Source organism: Notamacropus eugenii, chromosome 3 (assembly GCF_028372415.1).
Source record: "Notamacropus eugenii isolate mMacEug1 chromosome 3, mMacEug1.pri_v2, whole genome shotgun sequence".
Taxonomy (NCBI): Eukaryota; Metazoa; Chordata; class Mammalia; order Diprotodontia; family Macropodidae; genus Notamacropus; species Notamacropus eugenii.
The window spans coordinates 395,759,680-395,785,172 of record NC_092874.1 but is presented as its reverse complement, the minus strand read 5'-3'; the positions used below and the strand labels follow the sequence as shown (position 1 = coordinate 395,785,172).

Sequence of the window (25,493 nt, the reverse complement as noted above, 5' to 3'; positions counted from 1 at the left end):
TATCCCCAACAGAGCACAGTGCCTGGAAGAAGCTTAATAAATACGTATTGATTATTGGTTGTTCCTGATAACTTTTTAAGACAGTAAGTGGCAGAACAGTTTCTAATCTGCAGTGATAAGAGGGAGTTTCCTCTTTGAGTCCCTATACCAATAAAATATCAAGCCTAACCAATTATACACACATATTCAATACCCTATATATAAAATGTGTTTATAACGATATTTATAGAAACATATTCTATGCAATATAATTGTATGTATATATACATTTGTATACACATACATACATATATATAAACACATCGTATGTGCATATATGTACATACACAGTGCAATATAATTTACTTATACACATATATGTGTGCTTCACAAAAAACACATGGGAGGCACTGGAGTTTTTAGACTCTAGCCTCTCACAGGTTCCCTCTTGATCTGGTCAGACAGGAAGGACAGGAAGATAGCTCTGAAGTGATTAATATTCTTACTTCTCAAAAGGGTGTTTCTGATCATGGGAGCACCAGCACCTCCAGCATTCCCTAATCACCCTTCTTGCAGGGACCAGTGAGAAGGGGGGGACAACTACCCCTAATTCTCGATGGGGTCAATTGAGGCAGGCACAACTTGTGCCCTCCCATAAATCCTCTCAGGCCTCACTGGGGGCAGGTTGAGGAAGGTACATGCATCCCTCAAATCCCAAAGGGATTCCCCACTCCTTGACCAGTGCCCACTTGCTTTGCAAGGCATCGTGCCAGGTTAACTTTAGCAGGCCTGTCACTTGGTGCCACCTTACGTCACCCCTTTCTCTCCTGCTGCAGCCCAGCAGAACTGTCTAGGACCATGATTCTAGGCATTACTATGGAAGGGCTTTGGGACTGTTCTGGGAGTTATTATGGAACACCCAGAAACTAGAGGTTGTCAGGGCCATGGATCCTGCCAAACTGAACTGTAAAATGGACAACCAAACCTTCCTTTACTTACACTTCTTATCACAGAAAAAGGAGAAGGAGAAGACCTCTCCTGAGGGCGCTCAAGGCTACAGAAAAAAGGCTTGGGCATCTTCCTCTGAGAGAGAACATGTTACTTTAATGTTTTAATTATGTTTTTAATTAATTATGTTTTAATAACACTTTAAAATTATGGACTAAAGCCAAATCGAATATTGCTTTACTCACGTCCAGGTGAGGAAGTATCCCGAGGTGGATTTTATTATGAAGAGTTGTTGATAAGTTCAATTTCCTATTCACACTAGTTTGTTAACAGTGTTCATGGGGGAGGGGGTAATAAAGCTGATCTTCCCCTCCCCCAACATGGGGCTTATCTGGATTTCGGGGCATCCACACTTTCTTTTTGGGGTTCTCAGTTCTCGTATGGTTTAAACCAGGGGTTCTGAGTCTGAGATCTGTGTGATAATCTCAAGGGAACAGGTCCCTGGATTTCGACGGGAAATGTTAGGTCTTTATTTATACTGGGCTTCCTCTGTAATCCTACGTATTTTACTTTTTGTACTTAATACATTACTGCGATGCCCAAGCGTTTCCCGGCGGCGTCCACAAGAAAGAGGGCTGAGAAGTGTGCAGGCCCCAGACCCCGAAAAACGAGGAGAGCAGGGGATGATGGGGAGCGAGAACTCTCCTAACTACCCATAATCCTCTTTGCAGACTTCCGGCAGAGGCCGGGCCGCAGACAAGCGGGGGCAGGGCGGGTCCGTCCCCGCCCCCATCCCGCCCCGAGGCGGGGCTCTCTCGAAGGCCGGCGCCGGGTGGGCGGCTCCTCCCGCCTTCGGCTCCCAGCTACGGTCCATCCCTCAAGGCTGCTCCGTTTCGCGGGGGTATTGGAGATGTGGTGGCACCGATTATTCCACCAGGTGGATGGGTGTAAGCTTGTGCGCTAGGAGGGAAGAGGATGGAGGAAGGGACTCTCAGAATCCGCAGCCTCCATGGTTTTTTCTTTGGTGGGGGCGGGGTTGAGGGAGAGGCCAGGGATCGTGCCTCGTCCAGAGGCGGGCTATTCCACGCACTCACCGGCAGGGGTCGTCGCGTCCACGCTTCTCTCTCCTCCCGGAAGAGGGCGCACGGTGGTGCCGCTTCGGCTCGGGGAAAGGACGGCCTACTTCTCTTCCGTTCCAAGTTTACTTCCGGTCCTGTGGCGGTCACTTCCGGAGGCTCGTACAGCCTCCTTGGAGAGTCTGGCCGCTCCTGCAGAGCTGCCGCCGCTGCTTGGATCGAGGGTCTCCGCGCGGCCCTTGGATGGGGCGGCCACCCCTGGGCTGCGGGCGATGCTCGGGGACGACTCCGGATCCCAGGAGTGTGAAGCGAAGGGCGCCGGAGCCGCTGAGTTGCCACCGCCGCCTGCTATCGACTTCCCCCAGGAGGGATCGGACATTCGATATGATGGTGAGCGGGCCTGGGCCGTGGGAACGTGGGGATCTGGGCTGCACCGAGGCCCGGGGACCCCGGAGCCCCGCAGCGTCGGTGTCGGGAGGAGGTAGCAGCGCGGCCCCAAACCAAATCCCCAATACCAAAGCAGGGCTTCGCCGCCCCCAGCGCTTGGCACGGTGGAACCTTAGCGATGATCGGAACAAACGCTTTCTTCCTCCACACCTCCTGCACCCCTCCTGCCCTTTCCCCTCCCTCGCGCGCCCCCACACTTCTCTTTCCGTCCTTTTGTCGGACATGTCACCACTTGTGCGCTCGTCCCCGAGGTTCAGGTGACAGCCGGCGGCTTGGAGGCTTGTCCCCCTTAGGTACCCGAAATGCAGGTGTGATGTGCGGTCACTGTGAATGAATACAGTGGAAACGCGGTAAAAGGTCGGTGCCCGGTCTTTTAGGGGAGCCCTGGGCACCTTTGGACAGCGGCAGCAGCTGTTAAACCGTGTGGTGCAGCTCGAGTCTTTCGCTGCCTTGACAGTGATGTAACCAGAGACTGCTCAGAGTGATGCGGAACGATCCACTCGGTACCACCGGAAAGAACGCGGGGCTTTGTGCCAGGAGCTAGGGATTATTCAGTTCTAAACGCACCTCTGTCTACAGAAATTCAGAATCCAGAGGAGAAAGGGGACAACCCTTTTTAGATGTGACATCATTGAGAGAGCAAACCTATAAGGGGGATTGGAGAATTGGACCGAGAATGGAACAAGTTCAAATTACCCAATATTTTAGTTAAAGAATGATGTGTCATGTAATTGACAGTTATCAGTTCTTATGCTTGTAGGTGGCATTGGGAATCAAGACCATTTACTGGAGTTAAATAAAACGTCTGTATAGAATATGTCAAATTTTTTTGAGCTTAAGACATAAATGTCATAATATGTACTACAGATTTGATAATTAAAAATTAGATTATTTTTAAATCCTTTTATAGCAGTAGAGGGAGCATAAATGACTTGCCCCAAGATATCTTACAATATTGGCTAGTATGTAACACTTTATATAATTTCTTCACATGAGAGTAAGAGAATATGTACATTATACTTGGTATTTTAAGTGGCAGTCAGAATGGTATAGTGGAAAAGGTAATGGTTATGGAGTCAGAGGACTTGAATTTTGAGTGTGGCTCTTACTCTTATTACTTACATGACCTGAGTCTGGATTTCAGTTTCCCAATAGATAAATTAAAGGAGTCTGACTAGATGACCTCTAAGGCTGTTTAATGCTCTGAGTCTATTTGTAAAAGGGAAAATTGCAAAATTAATCTTCATTTTTAATGGACAAGTAAGATGACAAGTTTAAATGAATTTGCAAAAGATGTAAAGCCTTAGATAATCCAAGAAAGAGGTTCATCTGTAAACATGTAAGTATACCTTGTCTGTAGTCTTGTGATAAGGTTTTCTGTCAACTCAAGATTACTCCTGAAAGGAGGAAACCATGATTACCTAGTAAAATTTTTTTCTTCAGAGACTGGGTTATTAATAATACTGTTGAGTTTACATAGAATCTGTTCCTTTTGAGAGTCTCGTAGTATGCATAAACATCCTTTTAAAAATTTATACTCTGGAAAGTTAAGACAACGCAAGAGATGTTTTTCCATTTTCTTAAATGAAGAAACTGATACAGGGAAGTTGAATGATTTATCCCAAGTTACTTATTAATAAGAGAGTAATGCATAATAATATTAGCTTTTCTCAGGCTGCCAAACTCCCAACCTTTAGTCTACTGATTCACTTAAGAAAAGAACTGTATAATGTGAATTGTTGTTCTTAATATTCATAAGAGCCATAATAAGCTCTTCTTTGTTTCCTGTATTTGTGTTGAAGCTCATAGATTTAGAGCTCTAAGGCTAGTCCTTCTTCCTCATTTGCAGCAATCTAACTGACCTAAGTTAGAGATTTGCCCAAGTCATTGTGAAATACATAGCATGGTTCTGCCTTTACTAACTTCTGAGAGTCATAACAATGACTTTTAAAAAATATCACTTTTCCGTAATCACCCGAAGCACTTTTCGCAGAACTGTGTGAGATGGATGTATTTAAATTTCATTATCCCCCTTTTTTACAGATAAGGGAACTTGGAGATTCATAGAGGTTAAATGACTTACCTGCTGTCACATAGGCTGCAGAGGTGCTGGGCTTGAACGTGGGTCCTTACGCTTAAAATCTAGCGTTCCTCCTGCTTTGCTATAATGCTTCATAATAAGAGCTTGCGTTTATTTAGTGCTTTTTTCATGAACTCTTTTGGCTGTAACCACAACCCTAGGAAAGTATTTCAGCAAGGTTAAGTAAGTAGTATACGATGTGGAAGAAGTGTTTACTGTCTCCCTCAACCTCTGACTGCCCCTGTTTCTCTTCTAAGCCTCAGAAGTCATTTCCTTCCTGCCTCATAAGGAAACCTGTCTACTCTTCCAATAACTTTCAAGGAAGTTTCAGTAATTGTCAAGGAAGTAATCTTCTAATTCTTTCATTTCCTTGATACTTGCCAGGCTGGTTTTTATCCTTATGAGTGCACTAAAAGAATCTAGTTTCCCTGTTTTCAGTCTTAATCCTTCCATTTCTTCCTTTACATTGTTAGCAGCTTAATCTTCCTTATGTGCCAATTTGATCTTGTTACTCCTATTCTTAAAACTCTTCCATAAAATTACAAGAAAACCTTTTTAGCCTGTCATTTAAGACTCTCCACAGTTTGTCTTTTTAGCCTTACCTCTCGCTATTCCTCATGTAATCTGTGCTCCAGCCAAATTGAATGACTTGTTGCACGTCTCTCATCCCTGCTAGTGCCTTTGCTTTGCCAGCTATACCTTCTTCCTAAACTTCATCCTGGTTCTTACTTGTTAAAATTCTATCTGTCCATCAAGACCTAACTTACATGCCACTTTCTTCATAAAGAGTCCTGATGGATCCTTTTCCAGCAAGCCCCTTCTCCCCCATCCTCCCAAGCATTTATTTTTGTTTCATTGCATTCTTTGTACTAGGATCATAGACCTAGAGTTGTAATGGACTTGGAGGCCATCTAGTCCAGTACTCTTACTTTTTATATGTGGAAATTGAGGCCCCTGAAGGTCAAGGAATTTGAGTGAGGTCACATGGGTAGTGTCAGAGGTGGGGTTGAACTCACATCCCCTGACTCCAGAGAAAAGCCAGTGTTCTTTCACTGTAGTTCATACTCATACTGTTTGTTCAGGTTTGTTTGGAGAGATTTAATGGGAATAGTACAGGACTTAAGAGTCCTAAGATTATGTCTCAGTCCAGACAGTCCGTTGCTAGCTCTTTGACTATGAGACTCTTTGCACCTTAGATTTTTTTAATTTGTAAAATGGAGATAATTATGCTTGCAATAGTTATCTCATAGTATCTTTACAAGTGTATTGTAAACAGTAAACTGCTGGTATTATCATTTATATGTATTGTTGTTTCTCTGTTACTGGCTTGTTAGTTCTTTGAAAGCAAGGGCAGCTTTTAATTTAATATTTGAATCTTGTCCAAGATATGCTGTATACATAGTAGACATACATACATGCCTACAGTAATAGAGTTATAAAATGTCAGAACTGAAAGAGTCTTTAAAAGTGATCTAGGTCAACCCCTTCATTCTACAGATGAGGAAATTGGAACTCAAGGGATTAAAAGTGATAGGGTAAGTGGCAAAGATAGGATTTGAGCCTGGGTCTCAAATCTAGGTCTAACTCAGGGCTCTTTCAAAATGATAATATCGCTTTGGATTAAAAACTGGCCTCCCTAAGGTTACCAGTGACCTTCGGTGAAATCCAGTGCTTTCTTTGCAGTTCTTATTCTTCTGAACCTTTCAACTGCATTTGGCTCCATTGACTATGCCTAGTTAGTTTCTTGAGGTTTCTACCTTTTTACTTTAACATTTGTCCATTTTTCTTTCTACTACTTGTTTGCTTTAGTCATTTTTCTAATTCTTACCTATTAACTATTCCTCTTAGACCTTCTCTTCTTTTCTCTTAATACACTTAGTCATTTAAGGCTGTCACTCTGGTGTTTCAACTAACCAGTGTATTTAAATGTCAAAATCTCCACCTGTTGCACCTGGGGTCCTTTCTCATTTTGCCAGTAGTCTACAGGACATTTTCACTTGACTGTCTAACTGACATCTGACATGTTGAAAATGGAGCTCATTTTCCCTTTTCACAGCCATCAATTCCCATTTTCTCTGTGTTACTATCAATAACACCATCCTGTGAGTTCCCCAAGCTTGAAATTATGGTGTTATCTCTCCCATCGCCTACAGTTAACCCATTTCTAAGGCTTTAAGTTTTCCATCATCTGTCTTTGAATTTGATCCTTTATTTCCACAGCTAGCAGATTTACCCTATTCTTGGACTATTGCAGTAGCTTCCTGGCTTATATCCCAGTCTCACCAAAACATTTTAACTTAACTGCTAGAATAATTGTACTCATACACACTTCATTATTTTGCTCCTCTACTTAGGAGTTTACAGTGGCTCTCTATGGTTTTGTTGTGTGAAATAGAAACTTCTCTGCTTTATGTTCAAAGCTTTCTACCATTTTGTTCTGTGCCCCAATCACACCAGCTTTATTTCTTATGTTTCTCAATGTGGAATTATCATTGTAGCTAAGCAAATGTATTTACCATCTCCCCATTTAATTATTGCTGTCCTTGTGCCTAAATGTGCCTTTGTTCATATCATTCTTCATCCCATCTCACCCCTCACTCTCTATATGTCCTTCTACTTCTCTGTCAGGCTCTGTCCTCGTTTTAGAATGTAACTTAAAACCCTTTGCCAGGGAATTTTTCCTTATTTAACTTCACTCTGCTCTGATTTTTTTTTATTCTTGTTTCCAGATTTAAGTGTTTAATAATGTGTGCATTATTATTATTGTTTGCTCACACCTGTGTTTTTTTATCATCACAGAAAATCTTTATAATTCATTTAAAATAGGTATTCCTTTTTTATTTTTTTTTTTAGAATCTGATGTTCCTGCAGAACTCCAGGCTGTGAGAGGACCCCTACCAAACTCGACTTTTCCCTCTACAGTTGCAAACCAACTATTGCTTGTGTCTTTGTTAGAGCACTTGAGCCATGTACATGAACCAGACCCCCATCGTTCAAGACAAGTGTTCACATGTTAGTAAGAATAAGCCAACTTCATTTACCATATTTATAAAAACTAGATAATTTGTTGTTTTCATGTTGGAGGTTTGATAAGTAGTTGGTGTTAGGGATGGGTATGTAAGAAAGAAAATATACGACTGGACTCAGTCTCTAAGCCCATTTTGTTTGTTTGTTTTAACTATTTGTTATATATAATTGTGAAAACCCAGCATGCTTTTTGTAACATAAAAGAATAATACTTAAAATCTTGCACAAAATCCTATATTATTACCATGTACTCAAAAATGACTAATTTTAATTTGTAATACTAATTCATACATTGCTAGGATATCTCTTGTAGACTATCAGATGAACACATATTTTTGGAAACCTGGATACTAAGTCACTTGAAAACATGCTTGAAGAGTAGGTGAAAACCGATTAAACAGAGTTTCTAATAAAACCATAAGTTACTGCATTTGTAGAAGTTATAGAGCACAGATGAGACAAATGACATAGCTTGTTAGTCTCCTTGCTAATATTCAGTTTCAGTGGAATGACCAAAGATAATATAAACTAGAAAAGTCATGGTTTCTGACAGGTTGTCTCAGAGGTGAATGCTTTTGCAATTGCAAAGAAATTTTAAAGAAACTTGAACACCAGTTTTCAAACTAGAAACCCATTTTTACAGTGTGAAGGGAAGGGATATCCTATTATCTATTTTTTGTTTGTTTTATACATAAGGAAAATGTTTTGATTATCGTGTGGCAAACAGGAGCAGATTAAGGTAGGGAAGGTGGATTGTATAAAGGGAGCATTTTGTAGTTCTCAAAGCACCAAAGAGGTACTATTCTGGATGGTGATTTTTTTGATAAAATTCACTGCTACCCCTCTCATCAAAATAATATTGATAAGGGCTTCTCTATAGGATGTCAAAATAGCCTGATGTACAAGAGTCCAGCCATGCTACCTATGCCATCAGTTTTCTTCAGCTGAAAACCAAGTTGACCTCTTAGAAACTTGTAGTTTCCAAAGTGTATGCACGTTTGAAACTTTGGTTTAATTTTCACCTTCCACCTTCAGCACTGAAAAAGGTTATATCATGCTGGCTAAAGACTTTCAATATTAGAAAAGAACAATTAGTACAGGCTTCTCCCAAGTTCTAATTGTTTGTTTGAACTAAGTGTATTTGCTTTCATCATAGTCATTAATGTGTGTCAGTGAATAATAATGTATTTTAAAACCCATAAGTGAGGTTAGTATTCTTTATATTTAGTTTAAATTTTATGTTCTTTATACTGACATTTAAGATATGTCATCTTAATAAATTAATTTGCTTTATGAAATTAAATTAATGTGCTGATTGTCCTCTTAAAGGACACTTGTTCTAGCTGTTAGAAAAATGTAGGGGTGTGTGTATGCACATGTATGCGTATATGTATACATGTTTCTATGTGTGCGTGTATGTTGTATATGCACATGTCTATCCACAGTATATATATTTATCTGAATTTTACATATTTTCTATAAGTATTAATTCACATTTATATAGCTCCTTAAGATTTGTAAAATGCTTCCTACCTTATTCTATATAGAAATAATTTAAAAGTCTAGTCTTATCCTTTTGTGCAATTATTGTCAAGTTTTCTTTTCAAATAATTATTTTTTCTACATTCTTTTTTTCAGTGCTTTGTCAGACTTTTACCAAAATGGGGCTGTTGTCTTCCTTCGCCTGCGGTGAAGAATTTAGTTCTTTGAGACTGCATCATAACAAAGCAATTACTGAATTAATGAGAATAACTAAGCAGAGAGTTCTTGAGGTACTCTTGATTCTCCCTTATTATAATAGTATATTTGAATTCGAAGTGAAAATTATATGTTAAAACACCTTGAAATCTCCATGTAAAAATAATATCCTGTGAAAGTAAAAACTTTCCTTCCTTGTTTAAAAGCTCTAACTTTGTAGAAGGAAACCAGGAGCATTGCTAATGCTTTTTCTTGAGGAAACCATCTACCCTGCTTGTAATGAAACCTATTGAAATAATTGAAAGTTTATTAGATTTTTCCCCCAAGTAGCTAATGTACTTGGAATCATTAGTTGATATATTGTTGTTTAGCTTTTGTTCATTGATGCATTTACATTTTATATGGGAATTATTTAAAGAAAAGCTAAGATAATTTTCTTTCATTTTAAAATTGTTTTTCTTTTATTTTTCAGGCTCAGCATGAAGGATACCCTCATGTCCATAAAGTCAGGTATTTTCTTATGCTTTTTTGATCTTCATAAGTAGTAAACAGCTTATCCAAAGGCCCATAATTTTTAATGCAGTGTTGATGACAACTAAACTTCACTGCCAGCTGATTCCTTTGATGATGATCTATATAAGGAGGAAGAAAGTAATTTCTTTGATCCGTACATTCAGTGCATTGATTGCTGTTGTATTGTACAGGTTACTGGCATCTTAAATATCTAGTCCAGGGGTAGGAAACCTGCGGCCTCAAGGTCACGCATGGCCCTCTAGGTCCTCAAGTGCAGCCGTTTGACTGAATCCAAACTTCACAGAACAGATCCCCTTAATAAAAGGATTTGTTCTGTAAAACTTGGACTCAATCAGAAGGACTGCGGATGTAGAAGGTCACATGTGGCCTTGAAGTCGTAGGTTCCCCACCTCAGTCTAGTTTCCTGAGGGAGTGCTATTGAATTTGAGCTAACTGAAGGTGTAAAAGGCTTGATTAGAAAATGCCTTTAACTACTCACTTATTTTTGTTACTTTTACATACATACAATAATTGTAACTGGATAACCAACTACTCAGTAGAAATCCTTTAAAGAGAAGAAGTCATTATTTATATATACCTACAGACATATGTGTGTGTACACATACACACATACACATACATCCTTATGCAAAGTGAACTTTTCCAAGATGTTTGAAGGTACTGGAGAAAAATTTGTTTTCTCACTTTAATACTCTACCTCCAATATCATTTACACTATTCATTTGATTATCCAAGAACTTTATAGATGATGGAAATAGAAACCTCAGCTCAGCTTCTGTCATAGTTGTCACCAGTTGCAAATCTGAAGGAGGCTCCAAAATTAGTCAGGTTTTGCTGTAATTTTAATATATATATATACATATATATAAAAAACAATATATATTTTAACATATATTTAATATATAATATATATAATTTGATAACTTAACATATATTTAATATATATAAGTACTACAAGCATATGAGATATTCTCCATAATATTGTGGTTTTTTTTTTTTAACTTTTAGAGCAAAAGAAGTCGTCTTTGAAGCACAAACTTCTCGTTATCTTAATGAGTTTGAGGAAATTGCTGTCCTAGGAAAGGGCGGGTATGGGAAAGTATACAAGGTGATTGATTATATTTTTAGTTTTCAGTTTTCATGATCTTGAACAAAAATGTACATTCAAATTGAATCTTCCAAAAATAAGTTGAATTAGGATCTTATTAAGATCCATAATATATTTAAATTTTTGGATATAATTTAATAATTATAATTGAAGTTCCTTTTGCCCAGGTTCATTGATTCAGGTAGGGTCCTCAGATTTTGTCATTTTATTCAGGAGTTTCTTTGTATTATTAATCTACCATCCCAGAAGTGTCAGACTCACAGCCCTGCATATAGCTGTAATATTCTGAACCAGATTAAAATATAATTTGGAAATGTTTACGAAAATAAAAATACAGTATAGCATAGATGATATTAATTTGTGATTTTCTACATCAATATACAGCCCACAGGGTTTTATTTCTATTTGAGTTTGACATCACTCTACTATGCTATTTTGGGCTTGGGCTTCTTCTTCCTGAGCTGCATTTGCAGCTCTTCTTTAAATCTGGAAAGTGAGGGAACTTGGTGTGTTTGAAAAAGCTCTGAATTTGAAGTTCAAAGATGTGAGTTTCAGGCCTGTCTCTGTCACCTATGTCACCTTGGACAAGTGTCACTTTAACCCTTTAAGCCTCCCTGTCAAATGAAGAGGTTGGATTAGATGGAATGTAAGGTTCCTTCTAAGAATTTCTTTAAGTCCTATGCTCCGAAGCTTCAAGCTCTTGAGAATCTCCCATTTGTTCTCAGGCCCAAATCTAAGGCCACCCTTTCCATGAAATGTGTCTTGATTTTCCCCTTTTCCCCATACCCTCCCTAAAATTGATCAACTTTTCATATTGAATGTGTATTGAATTGAATGGATTCATGAAAAGCATTAAAATATCATTAAATGCACCAGCTCCAGTTCTGAATTTTCATACTTCTGTTAGAACACAGAGCCTAAAACATACTAAAAATATATTAAAAACAACTCAAATTTGGATTCACCTAATTAGTGAGTTTAGATTCTCTGAAATATTTGTGTCATTGACATATGATGATTTTTGTCTTTTCTGTAAATTTCAGGTCAGGAACAAATTAGATAGGCAATTTTATGCAATTAAAAAAATTCTGATTAAGAAAGCTACTAAAAAGGATTGTATGAAGGTAAGAATTTTTAAGCCTTGTGAAAAAGACTTTAATCTACTATTCTAATTTAATTATGTATATATATATGCAAATCAACATATAGCATACATAAGAATCAGTTTTTAAATACTTTGACCCTAATAAAATGTACTTAACACTAAACTGTCCAGAATATAGTTTGTTGATGATTTAGAGAGCATTTCATAATCCAGAAGGGTTTCCATGTCATGTTTGTGAAATTGAAAAAATAAATGTCTAATATTAGCTTGTTTACTTTGTAATAAAGGGCTGCAGCATGTTATGAGAGAGCTTAGTGGTAGATGTTTCAGGACTTGGGAGTTCAGCTCCAGAAGTTTTACCACTGACTTGCTGTGTAACACTAAGCTAGTTGTTTACCCTTCTGTTTTGGTTTCCCTGCATGTAAGATGGGGATAAGTAATACCTTTCTCTCCTATCTCATCTTTAAGTATTCCCAGGGAAGACTGTGAGCATTCTTTGAAACGTACACAGTGTGAGATACTGTTTCTGTTATGTTCATTAATAATTGGTATTTATTTCCTTTTCTTAATAAAAGGTGCAGAAAAGTTTTCCAATGACTGCAAGTATTAGGATTCCAAAAACCCTGGAAGTTTCATATATTTTGTTCTAGAATAAATAGTTGATACTTTGAAACTTTTTTTGGTACTTTATTTGTTTTTTATTTTTTCAATATTCATTTTTACAATATTTTGAGTTCCAAATTTTTTCTCCCTCTCCTCCCTTCCTCCCTCCCTTCTCCAAGTCAGCAGGTAATCTGATATAAATTACATGTACAATCATATTAAACATATTTCCACACTAGTCATGTTGTGAAACAAGAATAGGAACAAAAGGAAAAAACCATGAGAAAGAAAAAAATTTTTTAAAGATGGTGAAATTTGTCTGCTTTGATCTGCATTCAGATGCCATAGTTCTTTCTCTGGGTGTAGATGCTTTCAACTTTTAAGAAACTGTTTAAAGCCCAATCTAAGCAACTTTCTTTTCCAGGTACTTCGGGAGGTTAAGGTGCTGGCGGGTCTGCAACATCCTAACATTGTAGGCTATCACACAGCTTGGATAGAACATGTTCATTCAGCCCCACCACAAGGTGAACATGTATTTGATCTTACAGTTAAACATTTCTGTTTTGGAACTCCTCCTAAAAACATATGGCAGTTATTTGAATCAGCTTGGCTCTTTTGTACCTTACCAGAATGACGTGCTTTTTTTCACAATTGTTGACAAATGTTTTTGCCTGTATTTTTAACAATAGTTTGGTAAATTGAGCTTTTTGAATGTGAGTTTTTTTCACTTTAAGTTGAGCAAAATGTATCTCTAACCTTAAGTAGAGGGGTGTGGTAAAAAACTGCTGGATTTGCTGTGAGAGGAGCTGGATTTGAATCCTGGACCTGTTATTTTCCTTTGTAAAATTGGGCAAGTCCATTTGCTGTCTCTGGGCCTCAAGCTTCTCATTTGTAAAATGAAGAAGTTAGACTGGGTTCCTTCTGCAGTCCCTTCCAGCTGTAAATCTATGGTCCTGTATGCTTTTTCATTAATATCATTATAATTTTGGAGACCTTATGTTTCTCTGTGTTTTTTTGTGTTTTTTTTTACCCAACAGATAAGAGACTTCCTGTTGGGAGGTTGCCATCTCTCCATTTGGTATCTGATGAGACAGAGGACAGGTATAAAAAGGGTTAAATATTTGCATTCATGTAAGTGAGTATGGTGCTTCCAATAGTACATGAATATGTCAGGTATTGCTTAGTGATTCTTGCACTAGTACTACTTTTTTTGCTTATGGAACCAAGTAGTAATATCTTAATTGATCCTTTCCTTCTGTTTCTTTCCCTCTCAGATTATCTCCTATCAGTATTTAAATAGACATTGTGACTAGAGATGTTTGACCTAAGGTGGTATTTGTTACACGCTGTCTTTTCTGCACATTGATTCTACATTGTCTTTCTTTTACTTTAGAGATCAGTATCATGTTCAAAATGATGAAAGTAGTAGCTCATCCGTTATTTTTGCTGATTTGGACTCAGAAAAAGAAAAACCCTTTGCAGAAACTTGGGTTGACAATCAGAATAACAAGTTAGTAAACTATAATGATTTGCTCGCAAGAGATGCCAATGAATATGAGTCACAAGAAAATTGCTTAGTTAATACATCTTCTAGATCACTTGTTAAGCATCATATACTGCAAGAGAATAATTCATACCTGGAGGAGAATTTTACATCCGCTGAAGAATCTTCTGAAGAAAACTTAGCCTTGCTTGGGCAGACTGAAGTAAGTAGGCTGCCCCTACACTGTTAGCCTTAGATGTATTAGTTGTGATTGTAGAGGGAATTGCTGACATTAACTTGTTACAAAAGATAATTTTGAGTAAATAACTTGCAATTTTGGAGCAGAGGCTTGGATTTTTAAAACACCTTGAATTTAATCTGTGATTTATCCAAAAAAAAATTAATTATGTACAGTGTGAAAAATCCATGTATAAAAAATTCAGTATATCCAGTGAATGGGTATCACAGAAAAGCAATCTTTTTTGATGATCTCTGATCTTAGTTCTAAAATCTCCTCAAACTTTGATTACTCAGTAGATCTAAAACTATCCAAGTGCTGATTTCCAGAAAATCATAAAATATTGTATCATTATTTGATTCATTAGGTGAAGTATCACCTCATGCTCCTTATTCAGATGCAATTATGTGAAATCTCTCTTTGGGACTGGATTACTGATCGAAATAAAAACAAGGGATCGTCTGTAGATGAACCTTCCTGTAAGTTTTATATTCTATTTCATGTTCAGATATCTATGTTGAAAAACTGAAATCAACAGATTTTTAAAGTTCATATAGTATTATATTCTACATAAATTTCAGACAGAAATAGAAATGTGTATTTTTATATAAGTACTCTCCCTGTGAGCTAAGTGGGTTAATCTAGCTTTGAGAGTATTATCCTGTTTAGTTAATGACTGAAGATTCAAAGAAATTCATATTTTTTTCTTTAAAAAAATATAAATTTTCAAGTGCTCTAGTTTACTTTTTTATGGACTTATTTATTAGGGGTTTGTGCTCTGCTGTTTTCAAAAGCATTTGAGGGAGTTCACAAAGTTAAACATAATATGACATAATTAAGGATGAAAATAGAAGAGAGGCTAGCTAAAAGACTGGAGTGAATTTTTTTTTACCAAGTGCCTGAGCTAATCTAATTGTTGTAGTTGGACACTAAACTTGGCTCTAAGTTCCCCAGCAGCTTTCTGTAATTTCTGATGTCAGCTCAAAATAATCCAGACAAATTTGTCTGCAGAGTAAACTTTTTCCTGGAACTAAATTCAAAGAGTTTATTATGTGAAGCTTGTTGAATACTGTATGACTCTAGATAATGTTTTCTGTTATAGTTTGGCAAAAGACAGATCATATTCAAATGGATATTTATTAATGTGGCTCTATCAAGTCTGAGGGTATATTAAATCTTAACTCAGTGAGGAAAAAGTTGAGCTAATTTGACAAAGCTTCTGTCCTTTCTGAATATCTAATTTAATAGTATTAGAACTTGGAAGGATATATAATTATATATTATAATTAACATTAATCACATTTTCTTAAAACATAAACTTAAAAAGCAACACAAAAATAAGTTTTACTGGTTCTTTCAGTTTTTCTGTCTTAGTCCTTTATGGAAATTTTCTCACATTTCCAAACTGAAACTTCCCTTGTAACCAAGAAAAGCAATCAAGTAAAAATACCTGAATATCTGATTCAGAGGAGACTCTGCCACATGCTCAATTGTTGCCAGTTCATGATTTATAGTCTCCAGTCGTCATCTGTAGTGCACGTAGTCATCTTATTGGTAATATGGGCAGCCATATTTTTTAGATTCTAGCTGTGAGAATGCAGACTTGTCATTCTGTCATGAAAATTTAAAAGTATGGCTTGTGTTTCTATTCCACAAGTACTTAGCAGTGTTTGGGTACTATTAAATAATCAGAAAGGAAAGTAGTTTTGCCATATTAGCTCAACCCAAGTCATTTTTTTGTCTGGCATTTTGTCTGTATGTGGGGCTCTTCTACTTCACCACAGCACTGGCAGAATGGCAATGCAGGCAAGCTAATATTTTTTTTCAGAAAGATCTGAAACACTTGCACAGATTTTTGGTGAGACTTAAAAGTTCTGTGCTTTATAGCACTGAAGTGATAATGTCAGCTTAAAACAATTTTAGGGAAATATCGCCTACATGGGATAGCTTATAGTTTAAGCAGAGATTCATATACTAGAATCCATGCATAGATTTCAAGGAATCTGTGAAATTGGTTTTCTATGTAATCTTCTATGTTTTATTTTATGCATCCAAAAAACATTATTTTGAGAAGTCCAACCATAGGTTTCACCAGACTGCCAAAAAACAGGTTAAAAATCCCTGAAACTGTGGGCCATTGTGAAATTTGAATGGGATTTTAATAAAAACTTAATAGGGTAGTGGAATAATCTGCTGAACTTCTATAGATTAAAAAAAATCATTTATACTGTTTCTAATTTAATTTCATAGAAAATTGCCTATCAGTTCACTGAGAATTCCATTATTGTTGTTGCTCCTTTATATGGGATCATTAAGGAATGGGATAGAAGTAAATCAGTTGTTCAGACAACTGAAGTACACCCTTCAAGTACATGCTTTTTTTGGCATTTTGAATAGAAGTAGTGTTAGATCTGGACTGAGAAGAAAACTGGGTTTAATCCAAGTTATAACTTTTAACTAGCTGTGCAGCCTTGACCAAATTACTTAAGCTTCCTCATATGTAAAATAGAGAGCTTGGCTTCAGTGACCTCTTATTTCCTTTTCCTTTACTTAAATATTGGCTTCATATTCTCTGATTCATGTTTGGATAAAAATGTGGTCAGTTTCTCCCTTGTATTGTTGAGAGGAAAGTGCTAGAAAAATGTTAATTGTTTTTATGCTATTAAATAGTAATTATAAAAAGATAATAAATACATAAGCATATAACTTGGTTTATTATAATTGTCACGTTATTGTTAACATACCCTTAATAATAATTATAGTAATAAACCATCTTATATATTTCCCCGTCTTCTTGAAAAGAGTATGTCAATTTAACCTTTATTTGGTGGCTCAAGGTCATAATCATGACTACTGGTTGTTCTTCAGGCATCAGGAAAGACCTAATATAGGAGGGAGCATTTGAGCTGATCTTTGAAGGAAACAGGATTCTAAGAGACAGAGATGAGGAAGCAGGGCATTCCAGGCTGGGACTCAGCCAATGCAGAGGCATGGAGTTAGGAGAGATGGCTTGTTGCGTTTGAGGAACTGCAAGAAAATTAGTTTGACCAAACCACAGAATACATGAAGAGTAGTGAGATCTAATAAAGATAAAATAAAGATCTAATAAAATTGGAAAGTTAGATTGAAGCCAGGGCTGCAAGAGTGGCTGAGATATAAACAGCTTCAGACGGCTCTGCTTTTTATATATTTTCACTCTCCTCACAGGCTTTCAGAAATGACAGCTAACTGTAATCTTTCCCTATAGAAGTTTGCTGCTTCCAGTCTGTGACCTGGGAAATGATATAACCAAACATGTTAGCATATGTATTAAATAAAGAGTAAATAATCCCCGAGTTAAAGTCTTAACATCTTCTCCTGTGAGATAATTTAGTTAAGTAAAACTGATTGCCTTTGGTGCATTGGCATTTTGACATTTAGTGGCTCAGAATTCTTTTTCACTTTACATTTGTGGCTCTTTTTAAGTGGACTGAAGTCATTAGGGTGTTATTGTATGTTGCATAAAAGTGTGTATTGAATACATAGAGCTGTAATTTTACACATTCTGTATGTAGGGTGTTAAGGTAGTTTAGATCTCATTTGAATAAGAATAAAAATAAGTAAAACATGATTTATCCCTTTCCCTTTCAAGGTCCTTATGTTATGGGCAGTGTTGCAACAAAAATTTTTCAAGAGCTGTTGGAAGGTGTGTATTATATACATAACATGGGAGTGGTACACAGAGATCTCAAGGTAAGTTGAAAAGGGTTTAAGGAAATAGTAGCTTCTTTTAGAGCTCATAACATTAGGGATTCATTGAAGTAAATGAAACTTTTTTTAGGAAGTTGTTTCATCTGTGGACATTTAATTTTGATTCTGCCTTTCCTTTATTTCAAATCATTACAGACCCAGACCTAGAACCTTAAAATGATTTGATTAAATTTAAAAAAAAAGGCAATAAGAAAATATTCCATCTCATATTATTCATATTTAAAAATCCAGTTTTTCAGTCATCTTACATGCTGTGCTACAATGGAAAGAGCACTAGGTTTGACATCAAAGGACTGGATTTAGAATCTCAGCTCTGCCCCCTGTGTGACCAACCTTGTGCAAGTCACTTAACTTCTTGGTACCTCACAGTTTTGTCAGCTGCACAATGGAAGGATTGATTTAAGTGACCTCTATGGTTTTTTCCACTTCTAGACCAATTATCCTGTGATCATTACTATAACTGATCATTGCAAAAGTTTTTATGACTAGTGAAAATGCTTTGTGGTCTATATACTGCATTGCAACCTTACAGGTAGAATTTGATGATGCATTTATCTCTCTCAGAGCACTTCACTTGGGTAATTGAGAACTAAATGAAAAAGTAAATCTTTTAAATTCACTGTACTTTTCTTTTCTTCCTTTACATTTTGATTACCCAGAATGATATACATCCATATTTCAAGTAGACATTGTAGAGTCATGGATTCTCTGTGATTATAGAGTTTTTTGAAATTTTCTGTTAAAAGCTTAAGCTCGTTTTTTATGTAAGGATTAACTAAATCATGAAAACATATTTTCAAAAGAAAAACACCTTTAAAAACAAAATTCAGCTAATACTGTAAATCATTTTTTTATTTATTGAAAAAAGGTTTACGAATCAATGTGCATCCAAGATGTACAAACACGGTGCTACTTGAGTTGCTGAAATGCTATGCTACTATGAAATTATGAGATTTTATTTAAAGAGTTGGGATGAATCACAATAACTATATATAGAATCCCATATCTTCAGTGGGAGAAGTTGCTTTAAGTGTTGTTTATATTTTTCTCCATAAAATTTTCTGATGTTATTTTTACAGATCACCTGTAGGGATAAAGGTTTTTGCGATAACCTTATTAGGGTTTCCTTTAATAGATGAAATTCTGGTAATAGAAGTCCTGTGGGTAGAATTCCTTGATTGTTGGTCAATTTCAGAGGATAAGAGAGATAAAGGAGCTTGTCAAGCAGTGCTGTATCTCTTATGTTGGATCTACGCTGAAGAAACATAAAAATTGGAGCTTCCCCATTTCTTGTTAAAATATTAACATCTGCCTCATGTTCAAGTAGCAGATTAATTATTGCTTCTCTGCCCCCAAAACATGCTTCATGAATAGCAGTTTGTCCTTCATGATCCTGGGCATTTACTTTTGCTCCATTAGTTAAGAGTAAACTGATACAGCTTAAATCTGGTGCCAGTAACCTGCCTGCTTTAGTTGATGCAGCACATACTGCCAGTTTAAGGGCAGTATTCCCTGTAGCAGAGACAGTACAATTTACATTTGCTCCACAAGCAATTAGAGTTTCGGTCATCTCCTTGTTCAGTATGCCAGCAGCCATGTGAAGAGGTGTCATGCATGATTCATCAATGGCATTGATATGAGCACCATTCTGGGCTAGAATGGAGAGAACTGGATAGGTACCATAGCGTATGGCCAGGTGGAGAGGTGAATATTTGTAGTCGTTGTCTACTCGAGCATTAACCAGAGCTCCATGCTCACATAAGATATGAAGGCACATTACAGCATGATTCTGTATGTCTGTCAGGATTCTCTGAATACTGTTTGCTGGTTCTGTCCAAGTGGCAGTGATAATAGGCCAATGTAGGAGCATGAGATGAAGTGTGGTGTGACCTCTGGTGTCCCTATAATATGTATTGATCACAAGTTAGCTCTAAAATGTGGATTTAGTAAATCGAGGGGGCATTTAGACAGGTACTTAGTGTTGGCAGTTAGAATTGTTTTAAGTGAAATGGGCACCAAGAATGGTAGACCTATAGACACAGTAATTCTGGAGTTAGTGACACCCTCTGTTCTCAGTCTCCTACCACCCTGCTGACCCAGATGGAAGGTAAAACAAGTTCTGTGTCTGACTCTATTATGAAAGTTATAACTAAGATGATCTCCCACATTTCTTTATTTTGGAGAAGAAATGCAAATGTTTTTCTTCTAAAATCTAGTTTTTTCCACCATATTTAAAAAATGCCTTTTGGTTCATTAAAGTGGTTACATCTTTCAGAATAAAAAAGAACCCCAGTTGCACTTAGTATCATGTAGTTTAGTTTTTAGTGTTTACTTTTTTACATGTGTTCATTCAGCATACCCAGCTAGATTATAACCTTCTTGAGGGCAGGAATCATGGTTTTTACTGTTGAACACACTGTAGGCAGTCAACAAATATCTTGTTTTTATCTGACTTTGTGCTCTTATTGCTGTAGTAAACAGTATTTTATTTGTAGGCACTCAGATTCTTTTGATCCTTAGTTTAATTAAATTATTAAAGTATAACTCTTACTAGTCATACAATCTGTATATAAAAAATGAGTCAAGATATACCTGAAGAAAAGTCACATCTTAAACTTTGAGTTTCCTTAAAATGTTTTCTGATGAGTAGTTTTGACAGAATACATTAACAAATGATTACCTAATGGATAACTCACCTTATTTCTGGATCAGCACCATGTTCTAGCAAGCAAAGCAAACTTTGTGCTTTTCGGTACTTAGCAGCCAGATGAATGGGAATGATAGATTGTGTCTGCATATAAGCAAAAATATTTAAAGGAAGGAAGTTCACTTTGATCGTATGGTTTGTCACTTTAAAGATTAGTTGATATATTTACTAGTGTTATTTTTTTTAACATTCAACTGTGCTCTAAATTGAAGAAATTATTCCTTTCTTTTTATTATTTTAAATGACCACAATACTGTTCCAATTTCAAACTGCACAGATTAGGCTACATCTTGCCCAAAATATTCATTTGTAGAGGTAACTGAAAAGAAGTGTTCTTATTTTCCTGTCTAACAGTTATAGTTTAAAAATAATTACTTTAAAATAATTTAATCTTTAAATGAACTCAGGGGGTGACATGGTTGAGAACTAAAACTTTTGCTTTTAAAAGGGTATTGACAGAGTCAGCAGTCAGCTTTAAAAACTGCACACTTGGTTGATTTCAGAAATACAGTGTATGCTTTGTGTGATTGGTACAGCTGTCTGTGTACCAGTTATTTTTAAAATTTATGACCAGGTTTTTTTTTTTTTAACCCTCATGTATGCGGAAACATACAGCTTGTCTTCAAGATAAGGAAAGTAGGTGGGGGTCAAAGAGTGACTTGTATTCATGCTGAACTAAATATTGCTGATATATTTTATTTTTATATCACCTAAATTTCACAGTTCCTGAATCATCCCAAAGATGATTTTAAAAATTAAAAAGAAAATTAAAAATTTAAAAAAAAGAATTAAATTAAATTAACAAAGAATTAAAAAAAGGCAGAAACTGTTCAGCAAAACTAAAGAACAGATTGGAAAAGGTCTGATGCTATATGCAGTGTGCCACAACCATAGTCTCCTATTTCTGCACTGCAAATGAGGGAGATATCTTCTTACATCTTTTATTTAGGACCAAACAAGTGACTTTTAATGTCATTCTTACCAAATGCTTTTGAGCTTCTTCACAAGTCATCAAGAGATTTATTATGATAGACCAAAAGGAAGTAGTGATAGAGGGAAAATGGAGATAAATCCCACTGTGTCATCCTGACATGTAGCATCTTAAACCATGTGCCGTTTGAACATAGTGCTAAATAAGGTCAAATCATTCAAGCAACAAGTGCCAGACATTGTGCTAGACACCAAACGTAAGGATAACTGTGAAACAGCATGAGTTCTCAAGGGGCCTTACATTCTATTAGGAGAATGAAAAGTGAGTATGTAAGTAGATATAAAGAAAATAGGTTATTTCTAGCAGCTGGAGGAATCAACAAGCGTTCAACACTTTATATATTTCAGGCACTGTGCTAGATGTTCAAAGACAAAGGTGAAAGAGTCTTATGACCTCCAGGAGCATGAGTCATATTAGGGTAGACAGCATATACACATATAAGTACATACAAAATCTATAGAAGGTATTTTTGGCGAGGAGGGGGAAGAGGACTAGTCGCTATAGAGGAAGTATCAGGAAAGCCTTATGAAAAAGGTGATGTTTGAGCTGAGCTTTGAAAGAGAAAGGATTCTAAGAGGTGGAAGTGAAGAGGCAGGACATTCCAGGAATGAGAGAGAACTGATGCAAAAGCATGATGGCATTGGGAGATGGAGTGTTATGTTTGAGGAACAGCAGGAAAGCCAGTTTGGCAGAACTATAAAATGTAAGAAGGGGGAGTAACATATAATAAAATTGAACAGTTAGGTTGGAGCCAGATTGTAAAGGATTTTAAGTGTTAAACAGGATTTTGTGTTTGATTCTACAGATGGTAATTACATGGTCAGTGTTGTGCTTTAAGAATACCATTTAGGAAGCTATGTTGATGGATTAGAGAGGGGAGAGACTAGATATAGGGAGACCAGTTAGAAAGCTTTTACAGTAGTCTAGGTGACAGGAAGACAGAAGGGGACAGATGCTAGAGAGGCTGTGGAGGTCGAAGCAATGAGACTTGGCAATTGATTGGATATAGAGATTGAGAGAATGAAGAGTATAGGATGACTCTGAAGTTGACAGCCTGGGTAGGTGGAATAGGAAGTTAGGTACAGGAGCATGTTTGTGGAGAAAGATAATTTTGTTTTGGAGAAGCTGAGTTTGAGATTCTCATAGGACCTCCAGCTGAAAATATCAAATAGGCAGTTGGTGATACAGGACTGGAGCTGAGAAGAGAAGGAAGGAGGGACAAACACTGGGTATATAGATATGGGAGCCATGTGCTTAAAGATGATAAATAAAACCATGGGAGCAGACAAGGTCACCAAAAGAGAAAATGTGGAAACCAAAAGCTATCAAGATAGAACCTTGGAGGATACTCACAATTAGGGTGGGAAAACTTGGATTATGATTTGGCAGAATACACTGAGAAGGAGCAGTCACACAGGTAGGTCAGTACCAAAAAAAGGAATATTATGAAATCTTGTGTGAGGAAGGTATCCAGAAGAGAGTGGTTAATTTAGGGTCACATATTGCAGAGAATTCAAGAATAAGGCCAGAGAAAAGGCTATTGGTTTGGCCATTAAGAGATCATAGGTCACTTTGGAAAGAGTGGTTTCAGTTGGTGGTTGGAGGAGAGGTCCAACAAAGGAGGCAAGGTCCAAGGGATTAGATTGTCCAAGGTCTTCCCTTAAGGTCCAACTTCATGGCAAGTGATGATGTATCCTGGGAGGCCTGTCTCACAGAAGACAGAAGCAGGGGAAAGGTATGGCCTGGGGAATCAGATCAGGTGGTAGTGTAAGGTGGGCCTGCTGAAGAAGTGGGAGGGAGGAGGAGGAGGAAAGGGGAAGTCTGGTCCCTGGAATGACCTTTAGGTTCAGAGTGCTGTGGAAGCAGGTGGATAAGATACAGGTTGAAGAGCATTGGGAGGGCCCTGGGGGAAAGACTCAAGTTGGAAAGGTAGCCTAGATCTGAGACAAGCACACAGCCCATATATGTACATGTTGTTTCCCTAAAGAATATAAGTTCCTTGAGGGCAGAAACTTTCATTTTTATCTTTCTATCCCCAAACCTAGTAAAATGTTTCACATTAATAAATGTTTGTTAACTGATTTGCAAACAGATCATCTCTATCTATTGGCTTCTTCCCCTCTGTCTGAAAAACACACATATCTTCCCATTTGGAAAAAAACAACAAAACCAAACTAAAACCCTTACTTGATCTTACCACGTCCTCAAGCTATCCTCCTAAATCTTTGCTTCCAGTTATAAGCAGAGCCCTGGAAAAAACTGTTTACACTTGTTGCCTCCACTTTCATTCACTTTTCAGTCCCTTGTAGTCTGACTTTGGATCTCACCATTCAACTGAAGCTACTCTTTCCAAAGTTGCCTGTTATCTCTTAATGACCAAACCAGTAGTTTCTTTTCAGGCCTCATTCTTGAATTCTCTCATTTCTCAATGGTTAGCATACTCTATCCATCCCAGCTTCTGATGTACAGTACTTATTTCCCATCCCCAGCTGCTTATCTCCTGCCTGAAACCCCTCCCCCCCATATCCCACTTCACACTGGCCAACTCCTTCAACTGTGCTCTTTGAAATGCCTTTTAATAATTAATTAGCTTTCTTTCCTCTTAATCTTTTCTTTCTTATTTCTTCTGTCTTACGGTACTCACTGAGATCTGGATCCCTTCTAATGTCACTGCATTCCTGCTCACCCTTTCCAGTACTGGTTGCACATTGAATCATATTTCTTTCCTGGTCATGGCTCTGGACAGGGGGAAGGAGAATCAGAATATTCTTTGCTTCCTCACTGAGCTCAAAGCCATGCTCACCCAGCTCATCTTACTGGGGGACTAAAGCTTATTTATATTTCCTCAAGAAACCCTGTCTTTACAGTTCCTAAATTTACTCAATTTCTATGATCTATTCCTTCGCCCAGCTTTAGCTACACTGAGATAGATGGTCATATCCTTGATCTTGCCATTACTAACTAGTGTTCTGCTACCATGTTTATGAACTCCATAAGTCCTTTGTTTTATCATAATCTTTTATCATTTCATCTTTTCCTGTGCCTCATCACCTCTCACACTGGTGAGAAGGGTCAGTGTCAGAAATTGGAGTTCAAAGAGAAGAGAATGGAAGATGATGTAAGAGTTTTGATACAGAGAGTAGAAAAGAAGAGGAAGCTCATGTCTCCCTCTTAAAGAATGAATCCTTCAAACTCCTGAGTAATTTTTTTTCCTACGTGTACAAAAGGTGTTACCTGGTTCAGAAGCAATCTGTAGCATGTGGAATTGGCCAAAACAGTCATTGGCTGGTTCACAGGATGGTTTCTTAGGAGAGTTTCAATGGTAGTACAGTCTTCTCTCATTATGGCTTCATAGAGCTTAGTGTGAAGTGCTTTTGATCTTACTGGTTCAGTAGAAGAGGCTCTGTCAATTACTGGGCCTACATTTCCTCTTTTGGTTATATTTCCCATGATAAAAACAGCTTTTTAGATAGTGAGAAATTAAAAGTTATGGGGAAACTGTATGTTGTGGAGTGTGGTCAATTCAAAACTCTTTATGATGTTTCAGTTTGGTTCTAGAACAGTTTTGGAATTACTGCTTTTAAAGCTGTAGCTATGAACAAAATAAAATTTTATTTTTAAGATATACTTTGTACCTCAGAGGAATAAATAACTTTTTGGTGGTGTCCCAACTGTAATTTCTGAAATTAGTCAATCCTAAATGGACTTTTTTCTTAGAT

At 37.1% G+C, this 25,493-nt stretch overlaps 2 protein-coding genes across 6 annotated transcripts in view; one reads left to right on the top strand and one right to left on the bottom strand.

Annotated features, from left to right (window-relative positions):
• The first annotated feature begins 1,733 nt into the window (after positions 1-1,733).
• EIF2AK1 (eukaryotic translation initiation factor 2 alpha kinase 1) overlaps positions 1,734-25,493 on the top strand; it is a 30,579-nt gene continuing 6,819 nt past the window's right edge. Inside the window, exons 1-12 of one of the 3 annotated variants that reach the window (XM_072597843.1) lie at positions 1,734-2,393; positions 7,384-7,542; positions 9,196-9,329; positions 9,728-9,765; positions 10,798-10,897; positions 11,941-12,021; positions 13,030-13,129; positions 13,643-13,706; positions 13,999-14,115; positions 14,200-14,311; positions 14,694-14,805; positions 17,958-18,058. In XM_072597843.1, coding sequence (XP_072453944.1) covers positions 1,937-2,393; positions 7,384-7,542; positions 9,196-9,329; positions 9,728-9,765; positions 10,798-10,897; positions 11,941-12,021; positions 13,030-13,129; positions 13,643-13,706; positions 13,999-14,115; positions 14,200-14,311; positions 14,694-14,805; positions 17,958-18,058 — 1,575 coding nt within the window. In that variant the 5' untranslated portion in view covers positions 1,734-1,936. Of the gene's footprint in view, positions 2,394-7,383; positions 7,543-9,195; positions 9,330-9,727; positions 9,766-10,797; positions 10,898-11,940; positions 12,022-13,029; positions 13,130-13,642; positions 13,707-13,998; positions 14,312-14,693; positions 14,806-17,957; positions 18,059-25,493 lie in introns of all 3 variants that reach the window. The other 2 variants (XM_072597841.1, XM_072597842.1) reach the window with 2 other exon arrangements.
• On the bottom strand, positions 9,758-25,315 carry ANKRD61 (ankyrin repeat domain 61). 3 transcript variants are annotated; one of them, XM_072597854.1, is made up of 3 exons: positions 25,009-25,315; positions 20,773-20,867; positions 9,758-9,887 (listed from the first exon to the last, which is right to left on the bottom strand). In XM_072597854.1, the coding sequence occupies exons 1-3, from the start codon at positions 25,222-25,224 to the stop codon at positions 9,851-9,853; spliced, it is 348 nt and encodes a 115-aa protein (XP_072453955.1). In that variant the 5' UTR covers positions 25,225-25,315; the 3' UTR covers positions 9,758-9,850. The 3 variants fall into 3 exon arrangements, with proteins under 3 accessions (XP_072453955.1, XP_072453956.1, XP_072453954.1); XM_072597855.1 differs by lacking the exon at positions 9,758-9,887 and adding an exon at positions 17,475-17,598; XM_072597853.1 differs by lacking the exon at positions 9,758-9,887 and adding an exon at positions 18,940-19,977.